This window comes from Rhinoderma darwinii, chromosome 4 (genome assembly GCF_050947455.1).
Source record: "Rhinoderma darwinii isolate aRhiDar2 chromosome 4, aRhiDar2.hap1, whole genome shotgun sequence".
Lineage (NCBI taxonomy): Eukaryota > Metazoa > Chordata > Amphibia > Anura > Rhinodermatidae > Rhinoderma > Rhinoderma darwinii.
The window spans coordinates 192,516,834-192,539,953 of NC_134690.1; the positions used below are offsets into that span (position 1 = coordinate 192,516,834).

Here is a 23,120-nt window from a genome sequence, read left to right on the forward strand (position 1 = left end):
CAAGCACATTACAAACTTAAATATGGTTCTTCCTGGAGTACAAAGCTCACAGGGAGTGTGTATAAATACCTTAAAAACATTTTGTGTAGTCAGTTGGATAAATGGTAAAATATCAAACGTGTCACCAGTAAAAAGCATGAATAATTTGGGATACGGCGTTACAGAATAATAACTGGGAAGCATAATAAAATCGAACTACATAGTCATTGCAGGCTTTGTTGCGCATCTCATTTTCATGGTTAAATATCAGATCTATTTAACACTATTTTACCTGTTCGAATGTTACATTACGTCTCTCCAATGAGTGGGGCATCAAAGCTAAACGCAGCACCACGGGGAGCTGCGTCATAGCAACCTTCTTAGTGACGGAAGTGATGCGGCCATTCCATGGCAACACGTCCCAATACCTGAGGACCAGGATCTCTATAGTAATGAGCCGATCCATCTTATTCTAATATGCCACGGATACTGTATACTCTTAGGCCCTGTTCCCACTGCAGAGTTTTTGCCTCGAATTCCACCTGAAAATTCTGCCTCCCATTAATCCCAATGAGAGTCAAATCCTTCTTTTCCCTCCACATTATCATTCCTCTCTTATTCCTCCTATAAATTTATGATTAATTTCACAACTCTGGTGTTATCGGTTCGGTATGTGTCCTTACACAGACTGTCCAATCAGTGCTGACCGTGCCAGACTGTGTAGCACCAAGTTTATTTATTCATACATTTCTATAAGGAATGACAGAGGAGCGACTCTGCGTAAAGGTCTAAGAAAAGATGCTCCAGAATTTTTTTTCATGGGGAATACAAGTTTTTACTAAATAGACCTATCAGGAGAGGTGACCGCTCCTCTTGTCTTGTATTGCGTGACAGGGAATCTCTCGTGTCTCCGCATCTACAGTATTGTCAGCAGCTCAGAGACAGCATCTAGTTGATTATGCAAAGACCTTTTTAATTGTTTCAGCTTTTATAGTGAACAAACTGTACCCCCTCCTCAGTCGGGTCTTAGGCGACCACCCACTTTGCCCTCGTTCTAACAGCGGTTTCTCAGTTTCAGGAATTTAAGAACATAAACTTGTCTAGGCAGTGAGCACACATCTTGTACAGTTTTTGCTGTATTGGTTAACACAGGCCATGGAACTCCTAGGTGACTTCCAATATTCTTAACTTATAGTAGGAGGTGACAAAAAAACAATATCTACACACGATATTCTTTTCTTCCATGATACATGGGATTTTATTTTTATGGCACTATTATATCAGAGGGAACTACAAAAGTAAATTAAAACAAAATATAACGTTTGTGCTATTAAAGTGAAAAGAGAAAAAAAAGTTAAAAATTGATTTTAGCGATACTTTGTTTTTAATTTCCGTTGTCCTTTTTATGTAGGAAATGTGGTGTTTTTGGTCGTCGGAAGCTGGGGTTCCGGCTGTGATTTGGGCTATACACACCTCAACATTGAAATTATAACACCAAGAAGGAAAAGTTTTAGAATTATGGCAATCACAGGATCGATAGACATATTGATATGCAAATGCTTTAAAAATATTCCAAACCTCTTGATTTATTCAGTGTGAGCGCCATGTGCAGAAATACACGCACTTATGCGCCTTGGCTTAATAATAAGGTTATTAATGGTTGTGTTGTGCCACGCTGAATGCACTTGGGAACGCAAATCATCAAGATTGGCTGCTGGCAGCTCCCTCTGCAATTGCCGACCAATGACGTCCTAGATGTGCTTGATTGGAGACCAGTCTGAAGATGCTGCCGGCCATGGTTGCAGGTTTAGGCCATGCAGGCTGCTCACAGTAGCACGACAACATGTGGCCTGGCATTGTCCTTGTTGAAAAACTTCTTCTGGCACGCTTTGGAGAAATGGCCATACCACTGGTTCCACGACCAAATCAATGTAACGCCGAGCTGTTAGTGTACCGGAAATGAAGACTAGAGGGTCCGGCTACCATACGTTATGCCACCCCTCACCATAATCCCGGGAGTAGGACTGGAGTGACGTTCCTATGTGAAGGCCTGTTAATGGCGTTTCCCACATGGTCTCCAGACCAATCTCTGGCTATCATTGCGTCCGAGTCAAAAGCGGGACTTATCGCTTAGGAGGATAGACTCCATTCCAGCTGCCATTGCCATCTTGCTGTGCACCGTGATAGTCTTTAAGAGTGGTGGCATGTGGTCAATGGAACACCTGTAGCTGGACTTCTGCCTCGTAGCCCAATTTCATGCAAACGCCTTCTGATAGTTTGTGCCGACACTAATTGCTGCCCTAGGCTGTAGTCCAATTTCACTTGCACTACGGAATGGATCACTACGCTCCATTCTTCCAGTCAGACAATCTGTCCGTGCAGAGGTTCACCTCCGCGCACTTCTTTTGGTTATTTCCGTTTGATGTTCTCCCAACCTCCGGGACACGCATTGTTGCACAGTGCTAACCTCTCGGGATGGGCGAGTAGTGATCTGCCGGAGTGATAAACAAAGGTCTCTCAGTTCAAGGATTCTGTAATTCTCAGTTTGCGACAAGTGGTGATAACTGGCATGTCGACTAACCGGAGGCATCGCACAATCCTATTATAGCACTTGATCTGATTTTTAAGGTTTCATGTGGCTAAAAAACTTTTGCTTTCAATCTGGTTTTCATATCTCTCCCACATGCCACAGATTGGAGCTAGGTGCTTGAAACCTGCTACTTCCTTGATTTACAAAACCTCACGGCTTGCCCTTCTTGGTGTTGAAATTTCAATGATGTGTGTGTGTGTGTGTGTGTGTGTGTGTGTGTGTATATAATATATACGCACACACTGTGCATCGCAAGGTTGTCAGACCTTTGGGGGACATTTTAACATTACAATAATGTTTTGATTTTTTTGAAATTGCTGACTACTGTTACTGAGACTAATATATTTACCCCAGTTGCAGGGGAAATACAACCTCCTGACATGCACTGCCTTCCTGGTCACTGAATACATGGTACTCCCTTCTTTTTACTCCAGTCCCAGTGCTTCCCTTGTAGCTGGAGTTTCTGAGTCTTAGCCGACATAGATCAGCTCAGCAGTACATGTCAGTAGGTTGTATGTCTTCTGCAACTGGGGCTAATATATCAGCCTCAGTAACAGGAGAAGTCAGTAGTTAAAAAAATTAATGTAATGTTAAAATGTCCCCCAAAGGTCTGTTCTAACCCTATCAGGGGGCACAATGTATAACAGAAAATAATGAAAAGAAAAACGTGATTATAAAAATGGACACCTCTCCACACCCCCAGTCAGGTTTCTGTCCTGTGGTTGGTTAGCCTGTGGAACTCATGAGTTCTTCTAGCAGTTCCTCCCTCCTCTCCCAAGCATCACTTTACTCTGCAGAGGCCATCGTGGTTCTGCTGCGTCGGAAAGTTTTTAAGTCGTATTCACTGCAACGGCGCTACCACAGTGGCCAGAATGCCCCAGACATTTTGTGCTTCTAAGTACCATTATAAACAACTGTTTTTATTTTATTTACCGATTTTTAAATGGCATGAACCGCTCCTTCAAAATGAGGGTGTTCAGCAGCTGTGGCATGTTTTACAGTGCGATCCACACTATGGCAGCCAGGGTGTACCTCACTGTAACTCAGCCATATGCAGTGTGCCGCCAGTGATAGTCACAGCCCTCCCTAGCTGCAATAAATCGCTCCTCCCTATTCCCTCAACACTTTGATCCTCTTCTCTGGAATTTCAGCTGAGGAGGAACTTACAGCAGGAGCAATCTGAACAGAAGGGAAAGAGAGAGGGAGACTCATCTATACAGTGGTATTATGCACATAATTTCAATTAAAAGTTGAATAACTTTATAAATACATCACTTTTTTAACCTTGTACTGATCCTGAGGTACAGCCTTTTATAGCCCAGAGCTGCATTCACAATTCATCAGTGGGTCTCCTTGAATATGTCTTGGATATTATAAATCTCAAAGATTTTTGCATTAATTTTGGATTAATGCTTGACACATTTCACAGCCTAATCGCCAATGAATATTTCCCCCGAAAAAATTCAGAAACCTACATACTGTGTGCACTCAAAGCAGGACTCCATTTATAGTGCCAAGATTGATTAGAGGATCTATCTGTTACGGGTTATGTTGTTGACATTGTACACCGTACTACATACTATTGGGATTCATCAGACATGCAAGTTGTAATTGGGGAGGGCAGAAAACCATTTTTGTTAGCAGGCCCTGTTGACTTTTTGCAGAAAGCTTTCCCATTCCTTTTACCACTTTTTTATTATTTTTACCATGTAATTTGCAAATGACAGCATTTTTCCTAACATGAAAGAAACACAATTTTGAAATCCGTTTATATTATATTTGATAAAGTTCCATTTTACCGGCTGTATGAATTGCAAACAGGTTGGTCCGTGCAGCTTTAATAAAAGCTCAAGTAATTCAAGTGAGACATCTGCCGAATGTGGAGAGAACAAATTATATTTTTCAAAATGACTTTATCTTTCATGGCCTATATTGGTGGTATGGAGTTATGAAACTCAAATTGTATGCGCTCTGATTTTATTGTCTTGCGTTCCTAATTTACTAGAGAAGGGTTTTATTCTTCTTATTGTGAGTGTATAGTCTTCATATTAAAAGGTTTATTAACTGAGGATCGCCGTGAAAACACAAATTTTATCTACATCGAGCTCTAAATGACTGTTCCATCCTTCCAGTAGTTTTATGTTTACATAAGTAAAAAGCACAGCTAGAGCCTCATAAGACGCCGAGGTCTGGAGCAGGGACAGTGTAATGAAGGCAACGTTTCTTACTTCAGACATTTCAGAACCTTTAATTGCTTCGCTGGGTTAAAGGGCATCTCTCTGCTCTTTCTGTGGCCTTTTACTCTACAGGAGGGTTTTTGTTTTCCCTGAGCTTTTTGCTACAAAGCCAGTGTCATGGTTTGACAAGCTCACTGTACCAATCGTGCTCTCCACCTGCCATGTCCTCTGAGATGGCGACCTTCAGCTCTTTCATTAACTGCCACCTAATGCCGAGTTTGTCAAGGTGAACACGACAAAATCTCGGAGACGAGGAGAGCAGTTTCCCCATCCTTGGCTTCTGAGTTAAATAATAAACTTGTAGCTAGAGTACTTGTGGTGTTATTTGACCATTCGCTCTTACAGGAGCTCTTGAATTTTGTTGGCTGACAATCTCTGTGTACAATAATGTCACTTTATGTTCAAGGGCTGTTACGTACTTTATCTCACGGATGACAGTTGTAGATGTCGATGTAAGCATTTTCTAGAGTTGGATTTAGACCCCACACAAAGTTGAATATACTATAACTTTAACTACTTGCAGTGGTCCATAGCGACCTCGGCATCTAAACTGTTAGAAAGAGGGGCTACCCACCTTTATCACTCTCGGCACCCCCATTGATGCAATCACGGGGTGCTGATGGTTGTCATGGCAGCCTTGGGGCCTAGTGAAGGCCCTTAGTTCTGCCATCTTTGTGCTCCTAAATAGCATAATACACTGCAAAACAGAAGTATTGAAACCCTACAGAAACTTTACAGAGCTCCAATGTCCCATGAAAAAATAACCTTTATTAAAGAGGCTATGTCACCAGATTATAAATTCCCTATCTCCTACATAATCTGATCGGCGCTCTAATGTAGATAACAGTGGTTTTTAGTTTGAAAAACGGTCATTTTTGAGCAAGTTATGAGTAATTTAAGATTTATGCTAATTAGTTTTTTAATAGACAACTGGGCGTTTTTTACCTTTTGACCAAGTGGGCGTTGTGAAGAAAAGTGTATGATGCTGACCAATTAGCGTCATACCCTTTTCTCCATTTCATGTCCATTTGTACTCCGCACAGCGTGATCACGAGAGATCTTGCTGTGCTGTCACTTACACATTAACTTTACTGAAGTGTCTTGAGCGTGAATAGACATTGCCTCCAGCCAGGATGCGATGTCTATTCACACTCCCGACACTTCGGTAAAGTTTGTGTGGGACTTGATCACAGCACAGCGTGATCTCGCGAGATCACAGCGCAGCGTGATCTCGCGAGATCACGCTGCGAATGACAGCACAACGTGATCTCACGAGATCACGCTGTGCTGCGTGAGTAAGTCCCACAAAAACTTTACCAAAGTGTCGAGTGTGTGAATAGACATCGCGTCCTGGCTGGAGGCAATGTCTATTCACTCTCAAGACACTTCAGTAAAGTTAATGTGTGAGTAAGTGACAGCACAGCGAGATCTCTCGTGATCACGCTGTGCTGAGTACAAATGGGCATGAATGGAGAAAAGGGTATGATGCTGATTGGTCATATACTTCTCTTTAGAACGCCCACTTGGTCAAAAGGTAAACGCCCAGTTGTCTATTAAGAAACTAATTGGCATAAATCTAAAATTGCTGTCTATGTAGGAGATAGGGCACTTATAATCTGGTGACAGAGCCTCTTTAAATACAAATAATTTAAGGGTGATCCATCAACTGTATGTTTTTAAATACAATGGGGAGCTTGGCACAGCGTAAAAGCTCTCTGGTACCACTTTCCCTACTGGCCACCTCCCTCCATTTAACGTTCAACTGTTTTCTCCTAAAACCCTTTACGGCAGATTTATCAGGATACATGTGCGTTGAGGCGCATCCTTAACATTTTGTCATCTGGGAAAGCCAACTTGTAGTTGCTGTATTGTTGCTCTGCCCTGCTGGGTGGTTCCAGCACTTGTCACTTTATTTGTATCCCGGCGTACTATAGGTCTACAGTTCTTGGTATTGCTGGGCAAACTAGCCTTCATGTTATTCATACATGTGTAGCATTGTTGCTCCAGTTAGTGACGCATTTTGTAGTAGACCGGCACCAGAGAGATTTTACTCTGTGCCGTGCTCCCAATTCTATTTAAGGGTAATCCAGCAACTGTTTGTTTTTAAGTTGTATGTATTCAATGAAGATTTTTTTTATTTGGGATATTGGCTCTGTTCAATTTCTATATTTAGTGCGCTCCTCAGGCGATGACTTTGAAGAGCATATTTATATTGGACTACTGATTGGTTTACTAATACATTAGTATTGCAGTGCATTGTACCAGCGATCGAACGATTGCTTGTTCAAGTCACCTAGGGGGACTAAAAAATTTAATGTTAAAGGCTATGTAAACTTTTTTGAAGACTTTTTTCTTTTTTTACTAAAACAATGTATTTAAAGTTTAGTGTAACTTTGTCAATGTTTTTGTTTAAAAAAAAAATAAACTTTTTCAGGTACAGCTTCTTCGTCTCCTGGAGACATAGAAGCTGTATCTTGCGCTGAAACCTAAATCTGCCAGGTCAGCGGGACTGACGGGTTCAGTGACAGCGGGTCCTGCGTGTCTGACACACAGGATCCACCTGTTATCCATCACATCTAAGTTCAGGTATTGCGATTCTCTGGCCATGAACTCCGGCATTGTAGCTCCTGACATCGCTGTTTTGCAGAATTAGGCCCTGTTCACACAGTTTTTTTGGAGTGGAAACCGCTCCGCAAAACTCGTCAAAAACCGCCCAAAAATGCCTCCCATTGATTTCTATGGGAGGCGGACGAGTTTTTTTACCGCGAGCAGAAAAACCGTGTCAGTAAAAAGAAGCGACATGACCTATCTTAAGACTATTTCCGCCTCCAAAACCCCATTTCAATCAGTCAGAAACGGGAAAAAAAACGCCTCGAGTGTTTTGACGAGTTTTTGTCAAACCACTGAGCAAAAAAACGTCTGGAGCAGTTTTTGCAGGAGGAATTTTCCTCCTGCAAAAAACTGTGTGAACACAACCTTATGCCTTATTCACACGACAGGGTCCCGCCCAAGCCCGAGTGTCGGCCGATAAAATATCTGGACAGTGACATCGGGCAACTCCTGAAGGGGAATCCCCATGTGTTCGGGGATTCCGCTTCAGGAATTTCCCCTGATGTCACTGCCCAGATATGGACAGAGACATCAAGCGCTCTGTCCAGGAACGGAATCCCCAAACACACGGGGATTCCGCTCCTTCAGGGAGCTAAAGTGGGGCTAGCACATAGCAGAGCAGGGAGATACCTCCCTGCTCTGCTATAGTGGCTTCGCTACAATAGTAGCAGCTGCTAGCGGCGCCATCGGCCATGGAAGGTGTCACCAGGTCAGGGCGCTTTTAAAACAAGCAGGGGAAGGGAGCCAGTGCAGTGCTCCCTTCCACCTGCTGTACACCCCGGCCCTGCCACACAGTGTATAAACTTACCTCCAGCGTACAGCCATTCGTCCGAATGGCATAAACTCCTCCTCCTCACATGCACTCTGCGCTGTGAGGAGGGAGCGAGCGACGGAATACATGGCCATCACTCGGGACACATTCCAGTGATTGCCGTGTATTACCCGGCCCCATAGACTTCTATGGGAGCCGGGTAAACGGCCGAAAATAGAACATGTCCCATTTTTTGACGGCCAGGTTTCCCGGGCCGTCAAAAAATCGGTCGTGTGAATAGCCCCATTAGGGGTCTATTGTTCCTACTGCAGCCGGGTGACGGCCGTTTTATGAACGGCCGTCACCCGGCCGGGAAACCCTGACGTGTGAATAAGGGCTTAGGGACAATTCATGCAGGTGGCAAGAGTTGTGACAATATTGAACCTAACCTTTTAAAAACGGTCTCTAGGTCTTCCCCGGGTAATTATATTTGTAAAAAATAAAAATAGGACCATCGGCGCTGCACGAAGAGACAGAAATTTGGACGACTTAGATGACCATCATGGCAATATTTAATGGAAGGGCTACGCGTTTCGACACCGAACTGGTGTCTTCATCAGGCCAGTACTGTACTGATGATGAAGACACCGGTTCGGTGTCGAAACGCGTAGCCCTTCCATTAAATATTGCCATGATGGTCATCTAAGTCGTCCAAATTTCTGTCTCTTCGTGCAGCGCCGATGGTCCTATTTTTATTTTTTACAAATTTTCTCGGGACAACAAACCCCATTTGTTGTGATTTGGACTTGGCAGCAGCAGCTTTATTAGCACCACTACCTTTGTGTCCTTGGGCCAGGTGAGCGTTTTCTTAAACAAGGCTCCTCTGCCCCATCCTGCTTTTACTTTGCACTATGTGGCGCCGTGTCTCCTTTTATTTCCTATTTTACCGGGTAATTATAGACCAGTTAGCTTGATATTAATCGTGGGAAAAATGTTTGAGGGACTATATACAGGGTTGTGACAGCCAGCACGGTTTTCCGAAGGACAGAAGTTGTGAAACCAACCTGATCTGTTTTTATGAAGAGATGAGTAGAAGCCTAGACAGAGGGGCCGCTGTGGATATAGCGTTTTTGGACTTTGCAAAAGCATTTGATATTGTCCCTCATAGACGTCTAATGGGGAAATTAAGGACAATAGGTTTAAAAAGTATAGTTTGTAATTGGATTGAAAATTGGCCCAAAATATGGTGGAATCCTGTTCCATGTAAAACCCTCTTAAAAACAATTGTGCACTCCCTCCGTCTAGCGAAAAAAAAGGTTCAACCTGCAGAGGCGACAAGCCTTCTTTAGTGTGAGAACTGTGAATCTATGGAATAGCCTACCGCAGGAGCTGGTCACAGCAGGGACAGGAGATGGCTTTAAAAAAGGCTTAGATAATTTCCTAGAACAAAAAAGTATCAGCTCCTATGTGAATGTGTAGAAATTTTCCCATCCCTTGGTTGAACTTGATGGACATGTGTCTTTTTTCAACCGTACGAACTATGTAACTTTACCTCTGAAGTATCTCCATTGAGAGTTGTAGTTTCACAGGTGGGACACAATGCTTTGCTATTTAGGCTGCTACAGTTTGTAATTGACGGATATTGCAGCCCATCCTTAGCGTTTTCTGTTCTTCATCTCATAACTACTTAAACCAGCTTCTACTTTCATGCATCAAAACTTTCATTTTGAAGCAGTAGGTTGATTATTTTTTTTTATCTAGGTTTTTGTTGGATCCTACATATAAAGATAATGTTTTGCTCTAGGTAAGGGGCTATACTGTAATTTTTCCATAGGGCTTTATTTTGATATATTATTCATTTTATATTTCTCGGTCTCTCAATAAGAAGTCCTGCATGCAGTAATGAAAACACCAACTGTGGTGTGTTAAATGACAGTTTCCGACAGCATAATTAACACCTGCTTTTATTCAGGTCATTGCCATCAATACCTGCCGTCATATTTAGGACACGGGATTTGCATACTTTACATAGTGCACAATAGATACAACAACATGGCTCCGTTAATTATTTTCATATACACTAAGCTGGTTGATTCTTAGATTGTGTGTTCTCATCTTGTCCCAGATACACATTTTGACAATAAAACTGCACGTATTACTTTAGCTGGAAAGCACTGCAGATCCATTGAAGAACAGCTTATTTATCCATTGTATGCATTATACAGTACATGTGTTGAAGGGCTTCTCTGGTTTGTACAAAACAAGCACACATTATACACCACCAAAAGTTTTGGATCTTTGCAATATAGACACATCCAAAATGTCATCACTATTCACAACAAAATTTTGGAACTTTGCTCTTGGAGTAGGATATATATATATTTTTATTACCTGGGCTCTGTTCAAATGTTGCCACTGGCCACAGTTCACATCAGGTGTGGTGGGCAATTTTTATGTGCCTATGGCTCCAGTGGGCCAGGGTTCTTTAGTGCTGTCTGCTTGCATGTCCCTTACGTTTATAGCAGAATGGATAATCGCACATGTTGATAACACTAGTATTCTAGCAGCTGTAATATCTGAGAACATTTACAGATTGAATCTTAAAGGCTATATAAACCTTTCAAAGGGATTTATTTTTTTGTTTAATACAAAGTCAGTGTGATTGGTGCTACTTTATAAATGAGTTTTTATTAAAAATTTGTATCCTGTATACAAAGCAGCTGTATCGTTTGCTAAATCCTGTTCCCGTCTGCTCTGCGAGACTGATGGGTTGAGTGACAGCGGGTTCTGTGTGATCCACCTGTTGTCCATCACATCTAAGGTCATATCTCCGATGTAATAGATTAGAGAAACGCAGGACCCGCTGACACTGAACCCGTCAGGTCCGCGGGACTGACGGATTCATGTCTTCGCAAACAATACAGCTACTCTGTATAGAGAAGTAAAACATTAAAATTTAAAATATTAAAATTTTTAATGAAAGCTAATTATAAATATGCACCAATCCCACAAATTTTTTATTAAAAAAATAAATAAATAAAATCTTTCAAAGGTGTACATAGCCTTTAAATCACGTTTAGGTCAGGTCATAGTATGCTTTAAAAGACATGCAAACTTTTTAACTCATTTATTTAATAAAACAATGTATTGTGATTTTAACCCCTTCCTGACCACGTAGATTAACGGGCTGCAGCGCTGGTCCTTGTGCCTGCAGCTCGTTAATCTACGTGTGCTCCTAACCGAGCGCACAGCCACTCCCCACATCCCGGCATCTCCCAGTACAGGCTGCTATTAGCAGCTTTAGTACTGGGGGAAATCATCGGGTCGGATTGCAGCGGTGATCCGAACCGATTAACCCCTTAAATGCGGCAGTCAATAGCGACCACCGCATTTAAGTTATTACAACAATATCGGCACCCCACTATGCGATTGCAGGGCCGATTGTTGCTATGACGCTGATTGGTCACTGATTGGTCAGCGTCATACACTCCCCTGTACAACGCCCACTTGGCCAAATAGTAAAACACGCCCAGTTGTCCATTGAGAAACTCATTAGCATAAACCTAATATAGACCATAACGCCGTCAAAAATGATTGTTTTTCTAAATAAAAAACACTGCTGTAATCTACATTACAGCGCCGATCACATCATGTACAATATAGGCCACTTATAATGTGGTGACAGTCTCTTTAAAAGGAAAATATATGGATATGGGGGTTATAATATGATGGTTTTAATTTAGAATTCAAATTTTGTCAAGTGGAAATTGTCCAGGCAGCGAAAGGGTTAAAGTGGTATTCTGGTTACAGCAAATAAACGGCCTGTTCACATCAGCGTTGTCTTTCCATTGAGGGGTTCCGTTGACTACGCTATTGATTCCGTCCAAAAAAACTGAACCCTTTCACAATGGTGACAAACGGAAATCATTAGCAAAGTATCAGTCACCATTGAGATCAATGGTGATGCAAACAGAATCTATGGTTTAAGTTTGCCTTTCCGTTGAGGGGTTCCACCGGCGGAAAGCTCAGACGGAACACCTCCAATGGAAAGACCACGCTGATGTGAACACATGCAAAGATCGTTTTATTGTAGATTAAAGTATTGCAATTTTCTGCTATACAGTGCCCATTAATTCACGGTTTTCAAGATCTCTGCTTGCAGTTATGGAATGGGGCCTTCAATGTTTACTTCCAGAAGAAGGTAGTCTGTCCTGTCATGTATTGATCACACAAATACACCGCTTGTTACAAGAGAGCTCTAAAAACTGTATTGTATCTGTCACAAGCCTCGCATATGAGAATCACACAACCACTACAAATTCCCGTTAAACTACTGCTAACAGATGTTGAGAAATGATACCATGTATTATTATATTAGAGAATGGATTGATTTCACTATACAGACAAGCAAACAAGCTTTACTTGCTGAAACGGCAATATCCCTTTTAAAGAGCTATTCCAGTGTCGCACAAAAATAGTAGAAACTATTGTCACGAAATGAAATAGATTTATCACTCATTGTCCTTTCTGCCGTTGAAGCCTACAATTCCCCGCTATCTTAGCAACGTGAAGGGACAAGGAATAAATGCTTAGAGGCTATTATATGGAGGAGACATTCTAGAGCTTATGGATGTCATTCTGCAATCTGTAACTTTTTTATACCACCATTAACAAAACGGATAAAGAAAAAATAATTGACAGTGATTCCAAACTTTCCCTTTCCGTCGTCCTATATTTACGTAAGGTTACTGGGCATACTTGGTGTTAACAAGAAAATATTATGCCCAAATAAACGGTCAAGTGATTGAAGTATAATTTTATTCGCAAGTCCAGCAGAATTGTATTGGTGTTTGGCCTATTTTTTAAGGATTGCCTCATTATTCCATTTTCTGGCAGCACGCGAATATGTTTCCTGGATAGGATCCGTTACCAGCCTGTTATATGTTGTTAGCGCCTGGAAAATACTTCTAACAAGTGTTACAGACTCTATTAAAGCAGAAATATGTTGGCACGTTCCATTAAGTGGCCAATTAATGAGCAATTTGCTTCTTTTCACAGGCAGTGAAAAAGGAACCACAGCTAGAGATTAAAGCAAGTCCAAAGAAAGCCCCGGAAATGACCGTTGATCTTTTAGGACTTGGTAAGTAATAAATAATGAACACTGCCCATTGTTACAATGTAAAATGACTACAGTGGAACTTTTGCAGAAGGGAGCGTCGGGCCTTTATCTTCCATATGCCAACTGATATTGTTAGCTGAGCTTGAGAATGGCACGATTAAGTCTGCCGAGAACCCGCTATTACAGAAAATGTTTAATAAGGGGGCTTGTATCTGTCAGCCGTGCTGTCTCCACCAAAATACCAGTAATGAGCTCCTTGGGGAATGAAGAGCTATCAAAGTGATGTTCAAAGTCTTGCTGCATAATGACATTTCAACATTTAAATATAAAGTTTTTTAATGTAAAGAGTAAGATGTTGGAGAGGTTTTATCGTGTTTTATTCAATGCTCTTATTATAGGAAACCAAACCGGGATCCCGTTGTATTGACTCATCCGTTTTCTGAATGTTTGCTTTAGCTGCTGGAGTCCAAATTCATTTTTATAAAAGCAAATGATCATTTCTGAATACAGCCTGCTGGCACTAAATATTGGAAATGTCTGGTTTGTTTCCGTTCTGCCCGTTACCCGTGACCGTATACATGACCCTGGATGTAGTCATAGTAACCTCAATTATAACATTCATAATTTACATTGCTGGATGCATTCAGAGTGTTGGCAAATGGTAATGCACTTTATATTACAGTTACTACTTGTCTTGCGACGAAGCATCAAAAACCGCCCTCTAATATAATAACTTTGCAAACTGGGTGAATTAAGTTTTAGACACTTGATATTTAAGATATGAATCTGCTTTTTTTTTTTCTTGTATAAACGGAGCATTCATTGTACTATTGTGTCAAAAACTCAGATTTGATATCGCATTATGAGAGAAAATTAGTTTGACTATGATGCCCTCAAGCAGAGTTGTGGTATTATGGATCGCTTCAATATTATATTTTTTACAATACGTAAGCCTTAAGCCCTTCCCGCCGCAGCTCTTTTTCAGATTTTCATTTTCTTTTTTTCCTCCCTACCTTCCAAAAGCCAGAACGTCTTTATTTTTCCGTCGATATAGTCCTATGAGGGCTTGATTTTTGCGGGACCAGTTGTAGTTTTTCGTAGCACCATTTATTGTGCCATATAATTTACTAGGAAACGGGAAAAAATTATTTGTGGGGTAGAAAATTAAAAAAAACATAGTTTTTTTGCGCGTCGTTTTTACGGAATTCACTGTGCAATTAAATTAAAATAACATGATAACTTTATTCTGTGGGTTAACACGATTACAGCGATACCAAATATATGTAGTTTTTTCTATATTTTAGAGTGTAAAAAATAATTTATTTTGTGTCGTCAAATTCCGAGAGCCATAACTTTTTTTATTTTTCCATTGATTAAGTGGTATGAGGGTATTATTTTTGCGGGATAAGCTGTCGTTTTTAATAATACCATTTTGGTGTACATGCGACGTTTTGATCACTTTTTATTTAATTTTTTGCAGGACATTAGGTGACCAAAAAATAGACATTCTGGCGTTTACAATTTTTATTTTTTATTTACGGCCTTCACCGTGCGGGTTAAATAATGATATATTGTAATAGTTCAGACTTTTACGGATGCGGCGATACCAATTATGTTTTTTTTTTTTTTTTTTTACTATGCTCTAGGGGGAAAATGGGAAAAGGTTTTTTTTTCGAACTGTTAATTTTTTAAATTTTTTTTTTAATTGGTCCCCCTAGGGGACTTCAACCAGCGATTGTTAGATCGCTTGCACGATATACTGCAATACTAATGTATTGCAGTATATCGTGATTCTGACAGGCATCTATTAAGCGTTGCGGGGGGGTGCGATGAGCTGTTAGATGGGGTCATCCCCTCTTTCTAACTATTTAAAGCTGCGGTCGGTATTGACCGCAGCATTTAACGAGTTAAACGAGCGCGATCGCACTCGAGCGCAATGCCGCTCGTTACTCTGAAGTTACTTGTTACTTCACTCCGTAAGCCCGTTCCATACTTCCCCCTACCCGACTTTGGCGTATCGATACGTCAAATGTCGGGAAGGGTGTGGTATTGGATTAGAATAAAAGGATCTTTTTTTTTTGTTTTCCAGAAACGGAAATCTTTTCCATGGGCTTTGTCCATTATTGCAGATGAGCCCCATTCAAGTGTCAATACCTGGAATCTGCCTACTGTAATATATGCACACCCTGACTTATATCTACAATGAACTGTGCGATCATCATACAAATAATGTCAGCCTCTGGATATACACTTTTGGAGAACATGCTTGGTGATATCTATGTTTATTAAGATGTTATAGTTTCAGTATACGCTTTTTTTTTTTTTTTCCTCTAGTTGTCCAGAGAAGATTACATTTTGTATTGATAAGGAAATTTTGAACAAACTCTTATCTCATGGTGAAATGAAATTATTAGTTTTATTTAGAAGTACGGTGTTACAGTAAAAGAGTTTAAAAAAGTTAAAGGAAACATTAAACGAAAACCTGGCCACCTGAGATCTCCTCAAATACATTACGTCAGAGATCTGATGACAAAATCAGAATAATTAGCTTTTAAGCAACATTTCTGGCCAAATGCCTTCAGGAAGTCTCTTAACAAAATATAAGCCGTTATTAAGAATTGACACAACAACAATTTCCAAAGAATTATGTTGTCTAGAGAACCAGCTCTGTTTCCAGTTTGCAGGATCATTTTGAAACGACCTTGTAGGCCTGGTAAGGAGGCCAGCAACCTGATAGTCCAAAAATACTGTTTAACCCCTTAAGGACGCAGCCTAGTTTTGGCCTTAAGGCTCAGAGCCCATTTTTCAAATCTGACATATTTCACTTTATGTGGTAATAACATGGGAATGCTTAAACCTACCCAAACGATTCTGAGAATGTTTTCTCGTGACACATTGGGCTTCATGTTCGTGGTAAAATTTGTTCCATATATTCAGTGTTTATTGGTGAAAAATTGCAAAATGTAGAGAAAATTTTGAAAAAATTGCATTTTTCAGAATTTAAATGCATCTGCTTGTAAAACAGATGGTTTATACCACCCACAATAGTTACTAGTTCACATTCCCATATGTCTACTTTAGACAGGCATCGTTTTTTGAACATTATTTTATTTTTCTTGGACGTTACAAGGCTTAGAACATAAACAGCAATTTCTCATATTTTTAAGAAAATGTCAAATGCCTTTTATTTAAGGTACCTGTTCAGTTCTGAAGTGCCTTTGAGGGGCCTATGTATTAGAAACCCTGATAAAACACCCCATTTTAAAAACTAGACCCCTCAAAGTATTCAAAACAGCATTTAGAACGTTTTTTAACCCTTCAGTCATTTCACAGGAATTAAAGCAAAGTGGAGGTGAACTTTGCAAATTTCATTTTTCTTGCGGAATTTCAATTTTATTCATTTTTTATTTCTGTAACACAGAAGGTTTTACCAGAGAAACACTACTAAATATGTATTGTCCAGATTCTGCAGTTTTTAGAAATGCCCCACATGTGGCTCTACTGCGCTCGTGGACTAAAACACAAGCCCTAGAAGCAAAGAAGCACCTAGTGCATTTTGAGTCCTCTTTTTTTATTAGAATATATTTTAGGCAGCATGCCAGGTTTGTAGAGGTGTTGAGGTACCAAAACAGTAGGAATCCCCCAAAAGTGACCCCATTTTGGAAACTACACCCCTCAAGGAATTCATTTATGGTTGTTGTTACCATTTTGACCGCACAGTTTTTTCACAGCACGTATTTGAATTGGGCTGTGAAATGAAAAAAATGTCATTTTTTCCAAATAAATGTCATTTGTGATCAAAATTTCTTATTTTCACAGGGAACAAAATACCCCATTTGGTTGCCCAATTTGTCCTTAGTGTGGCAATACCCCATTTGTGGTGATAAATTGCCGTTTGGGCCCATGGGAGGGCTCAGAAGGAAAGGAGCGCTATATGTTTGTTGGAGTCCAGATTTTGCTGGATTGGTTTTCGGGTGCCATGTCGCATTTGCAGAGCCTCAGGGGTATCAAAGCAATGGAAACCCACCAAAAGTGACCCCATTTTGGAAACTACACCCCTCAAGGAATTCATTCATGGTTGTTGTTAGCATTTTGAGCACACAGTTTTTTCACAGCACCTATTTCAATTGGGCTGTGACATTAAAAAAATGACATTTTTTCCAATAAGATGTAATTTTTTATCCAAATTTCTTATTTTCACAGGGAACAAAATACTCAATTTTGTTGCCCAATTTCTCCTGAGTGCAGCAATACCCCATTTGTGGCAATAAACTGCCGTTTGGGCCCATGGGAGGCCTCAGAAGGGAAGGAGCGCTGTGTGTTCTTTGGAGTCCAGATTTTGCTGGATTGGTTTTCGGCTGCCATGTCGCATTTTCAGAGCCCCAGAGATATCAAAGCAATGGAAACCCACCAGAAGTGACCCCATTTTGGAAACTACACCCCTCAAGGAATTCATTTATGGGTAATGTGACCATTTAGACCCCATAGTTTCTTCACAGAACTAATTTGAATTGGGCTGGGAATGATAACAAAATTATTTTTTTCAAATAATATGTAGTTTTGGCTGAAAATTTCTTATTTTCACAAGAAACAAAATACCCCATTCTGTTGCGCAATTTGTTCTGAGGGCCGCAATACCCCATTTGTTGTGATAAACTGCCGTTTGGGCCCATGGGAGGGCTCAGAAGGAAAGGACCACCATTTGGCCTACTGGGGATTTTCTAGTGCGAAGTCATGTATGCAGAAGCACCTGAGGTACCAGTACAGTTGAAACCCGCAAGAAGTGACCCCGTTTTAAAAACTACACCCTTAAGGCATTCATCTAGAGGTGTAGTGAGCATTTTGACCGGAGACCTACACCCCATAAACTGTAATGTGGGTTCTCCCGGGTATGGCAATACCCTACATGTGGCTGTTATCTGCTGCCTGGACACACGGCAGGGCTCAGAGGGTAAAGACGAGGGGGGATAAGCTGTGCGGAGTGCATCAGGGTAAGTAAAATTGGGGTAAATTATAAACCAAGGGATGTATGATAAATTTTAAAACACTCTTTCATACAGAGCTCTGGTTATTCGGGACACGTGTCACATTGATATATTGTGTCATCCCTTATCGCCCTCTTATAGCAGACTTTGCACCTCTTTTGACTTTTTCCCTTCTTGCCAGTTTGGGGAACTTCCCCTGGAAAGTGTTGCTGCCCTGGTACGATGCGTGTGGCCCCGCTTCCAGAAGTACTGGGTGCCCCCCCTTCTTGGTCCCTAAAGATTAGGTTCTTGATAATCACATCTTGAAATTACAGGAAAGTTCCCGTCTGGCCTGCACATCGACGTAGCACGTACGCATTGTACAAAGCCATCTGTATGATGTGCACGGCCAGCTTCTTATACCACACCGCATGGCGCTGTAGGGCTTCAGGGCTTGATCTTACAAGTCCATCCCTCCCATGTACCTATTGTAGTCCAGGATGCAGTCTGGTTTGGGGGTGGCCTTTCCTTCATATATCCTAAACCTGTAGGTATACCCTGATGCACTCTCGCAGCTTATACATCTTCACGCCATACCTTGCCCTCTTACCCGGCAGGTACTCGCGGAATTGAACCCTCCCTTTAAAATGTACCAGGGACTCATCAATAGAAATACACTTCTCGGGGTGTATGCTGGGGAAAACCGGGCACTGGAACGGTCTAATAGGGGTCTCCGTTTATACAAACGGTCAAAACTGGGGTCATCACGGGGTGGGCACGGCTCATTATCAGTATAATGTAAGAAGCGAAGTATTGCCTCATTTATTAATTTTTTTAGGTTCCAGTTCAGTTCTGAAGTTGCTTTGAGGGGCCCATATATTAGAAACCCCTATGAAACACCCCATTTTAGAAACTAGACCCCTCAAAGTATTCACAACAGCATTTAGAAAGTTTATGAACCCTTTAGGTGTTTCACAAAAATTTAGAGCAAAGTAGAGGTGAAATTTAAATTATTTTTTTTGTCAGAAAATCCTCTTTATACCATTTTTTTTTATAACACAAAAGGATTTATCAGAGAAACGCAAATTAATACGTATTGCCCAGATTCTGCAGTTTTTAGAAATATCCCACATGTGGCCCTCGGGCGGTAATGGACGGAAGCACCGGCCTCCGAAGCAAAGGAGCACCTAGTGGATTTTGAGGCCTCTTTTTTATTAGGCACCATGTCCGGTTTGAAGAGGTCTTGTGGTGCCAAAACATTGGGAACCCCCCAAAAGTGACCCCAATTTGAAAACTAGACCCCTTGAGGAATCCATTGTAGTTTTCTTGGGGAGCATGCGGCTTTTTGATCAGTTTTTAATCTATTTTTAGGTGGCGTGGTGACTAAAAAACAGCAATTCTACTATTGTTTTTTTATTCTTTTTTTTTTTACAACGTTCACCGTGCGCTATAAATAAAATATTCACTTTATTCTGCGGGGCGATACGATTACGGCGATACCATATGTTTATAGTTTTTTTTAATGTCTTATGGCGTTTGCACAATAAAATACGTTTTGTAAACAATCATTCACTTTTTGTGTTACCTTATTGTAAGAGCCATAAAGTTTTTATTTTTCCATCAATCAAGCCGTGCGAGGACTTATTTTTTGCGTAACGAACTGTAGTTTCAATCATTACCATTTTTAGGTACATGCGACTTTTTGATCTCTTTTTATTCCATTTTTTGGGAGGTGAAGTGACCAAAGAATTGTGATTGTGGTACGGTTTATTATTATTTTATTTTACGGCGTTCATCGTGCGGGATAAATAACGAAATAGTTTTGTAGTTCAAGCCGTTACGGACGCGGCGATACCAATTATGTATAGTTTATTTGTTTGTTTATATATTTTTATTAATAATAAAGGACTGATAAGGGAAAAGGGGGGATTTTTACTTTTATTACTTTTAAATCTTTTATTTTCTTATTTTTACACATCTTTTTTTAACTTTTTTTTTTACTGTATTACTTTGTCCCACTAGGGGACTTGAGGGCAGGAGGCCCTGATCGCTATTCTAATACACTGCACTACATGCGTAGTGCAGTGTATTAGAACTGTCAGCTACTCACTGACAGCAAGCATAGTGGGTCCTGACGTTGTCAGGACCCACTAGGCTTCCGTCTATGGCATAGCCGGACGCCATTGTTTGGTGTCCGGTTGCCACAGTCACCATCGCCGGCCGCTATCGCGTAGCAGGCCGGCGATGGCAGCTTAACCCCTAAAAAGCCGCAATCTCTATAGAACGCGGCTTTTAAGGGGTTAATCAGCGGGGACACAGCGATCGGTCCCCACTGTAGGAGCTGTGACAGCTGCTGTAAGAGACAGCAGCGTCACAGCTCCTGTATGTGTCGGGAGGACGGCCGAAACGGCCGTTACTCCCGTGACGTACTATTACGTCATGGAGCGCGAACGATACAGCTGCCATGACGTAATAGTACGTCAAGGAGCGGGAAGGGGTTAAGAGCAAACCTTAGCTATAAAAATTTCTATAAAATGCATTTCAGAGGCAGAGTATACATCTATGTAGCATAAGCATATAATGTTGCCAATTGATTTTTAGCAAAAGCTATAATAATTATTTTTCTTTATTAGCATCTCTTAGAACGTGAAAGGTAAAAAATTTTGTAAGGTATATTCGAGAGGTACAAGACTTGTGTATGAAAGGCACTTGCACTGCGACATCAATGCAGAAAAAAATAAATAAAACATTGCATTGATATTGACGTGCAAGTGCCTTTCATACACAGTCTTGTCCCGCTCTTGGGTATACCTAGCATTTGTTGTCTTCAGTGTGTGGCACTTAGCACCCAGGTACACTGATATTAGCTGTACCAGCCAATGTCTTTATCTATAATAAAGGTAAAATGGTTGCTGCCCAGAGGCAAATTCTGATAAGGCACCTGCTGTAGGCATTTCCCCAGGCTGCAGAGAGAGCCACTAGTCTTTATGATGTTCAGAGATATTATCTTCCACTTAATCGGACCAAGATTTCATTATGTCTAAACAAAAACTGTGTCATTTAAAAAAATATATGCAGGTTGCTGGATCCATTGCCCAGTTATCCCTGAATTAAATGCTAGGTAAACCTTTTGAAAGATATTTGTTTATTTATTTTTAAATAAAAAAAATTCAATCAGTGTGTTTTGTGAAACTTTATAATTCGTTTTTATTAAAAATATTTTTTACTTTTTGAGATACAGCTGCTCTGTATTCTGTATACAGAGCAGCTGTATCTTCCGCTGAATCCAGTACTTGTCAGGTCCGCGGGACTGGCGGGTTCAGTGTCAGTGGGTCTCTGACATGCAGGATCCACCTGTTATCCATCGCATCTACGTTCATAACTTAGATGTGATGGATTTACAGGTGGCTCCTGAGTGTCCCAGACATGTAGGACCCGCTGACCACTTCTCCCTCTCCGGTCCTGTCTCCTGTACTGATCATTCACACTCTATTCACTGGTAAAATGATTATCATCTCCCTCAGGGATCAGGGACATTTTGCTGCCCATGGAAGTCTATGGAGAGAGAAACCGACACAGAGATGCTGCTGCAGCTATTAGTAAGGGTTTTATCTCAACCCAGTGCTGAATTCACAGCTACGCTACTCATTACTGCTGTATGATGTCCTCCATGATGCTGCTGCTTCTAAGGATGCTCTACAAAGCGGTTGAGGAGAAGAATGCTTTCTTCAGGGGCATAACTAGATGGTGCAGGGGCCCCATTCCACACTTTTAAATGGGCTTTCCCCAGCATGGCACTTCCTGGCATAAACACCCATTTTTTCAGTATCGCCGCCCCCCCCCCACCCAAATCAGACCCCAATCGGTGACCAGTCAGCATCATACACTCCTCTCCATTGATTTACACAGCAGCGATCTGCAGCCACATAAACAGAGATTAACGTTAATCAAGTGTCCTGATAATGAATACACACGAAATCCAGCCTGGACATCAGGTGTATTCAGAATCCTGACACTTCTGACTCTTTTCTGTGAGATTTCCAGCAAGTGAAACGAAATCTCGTTTACCTCCGTAATCTCGTGAGATTTCGTTTCCCTTTCTAGAAATCTCAAAGAAAAGAGTCAGAAGTGTCAGGATTCTGAATACACATGACGTCCAGGCTGGATGATCATGTGTATTCATTATCAGGACACTTGATTAACGTTAATCTCTGTGTATGTGGCTGCACATCGCTGCTGTGTAAATGAATGGAGAGGAGTGTATGATGCTGACTGGTCACTGATTGGTCAGCGCCATACACGTAAACACGCCCAGTTAAAAACACAATACACGCCCAGTTGGACATAACGGAAAAAAAAAACGCCCAGTTGTCCATTTCAAACCTCATTTGCATATATATATATATATATAAAATAGCTCATAACTTGGCCAAAAATAAACGTTTTTAAAAAAAACAAAAAACGTTACTGTTATCTACATTGCAGCGCCGATCACATGCAATAGGAGATAGGGATTTGAGAATCTGGTGACAGAGCCTCTTTAATAGGAGCCGGTAAAAATTACAATACACTGCAATACCTATTGTACCAGCGATCAAACTATTTAAACAGGTAAATAAAGTATTTAAACAATTAAGTAAAGTTTTTAGTAACATACAAAATAATTAAGAAACCCCCCTTTTCCCATTTTTACCTAAAGTAATGTAAAAAAAAATAACTGCAATTGCTATTACTGCATCCCAAAAAGTCTGAATTATCACAATTTATCATTATTTAACCTGCACAATAAACGCCGTAAAAAAGTAAATTGAAAAAAAAATCACCAGAATTGCTGTTTTTTTGGTCACCTTAGCTCACCAAAAAAATGGAA

General features: G+C 40.8%; 1 protein-coding gene across 4 annotated transcripts in view; it reads left to right on the top strand.

The window, feature by feature from the left end:
• The window catches only part of SMAP1 (small ArfGAP 1), a 256,284-nt gene that overhangs the window by 192,881 nt on the left and 40,283 nt on the right, over positions 1-23,120 (top strand). For all 4 annotated transcript variants that reach the window (XM_075862007.1, XM_075862009.1, XM_075862008.1 and 1 more), the window contains one exon: positions 13,226-13,307. In XM_075862007.1, the coding sequence (XP_075718122.1) occupies positions 13,226-13,307 (82 nt within the window). The remainder of the gene's footprint in view (positions 1-13,225; positions 13,308-23,120) is intronic.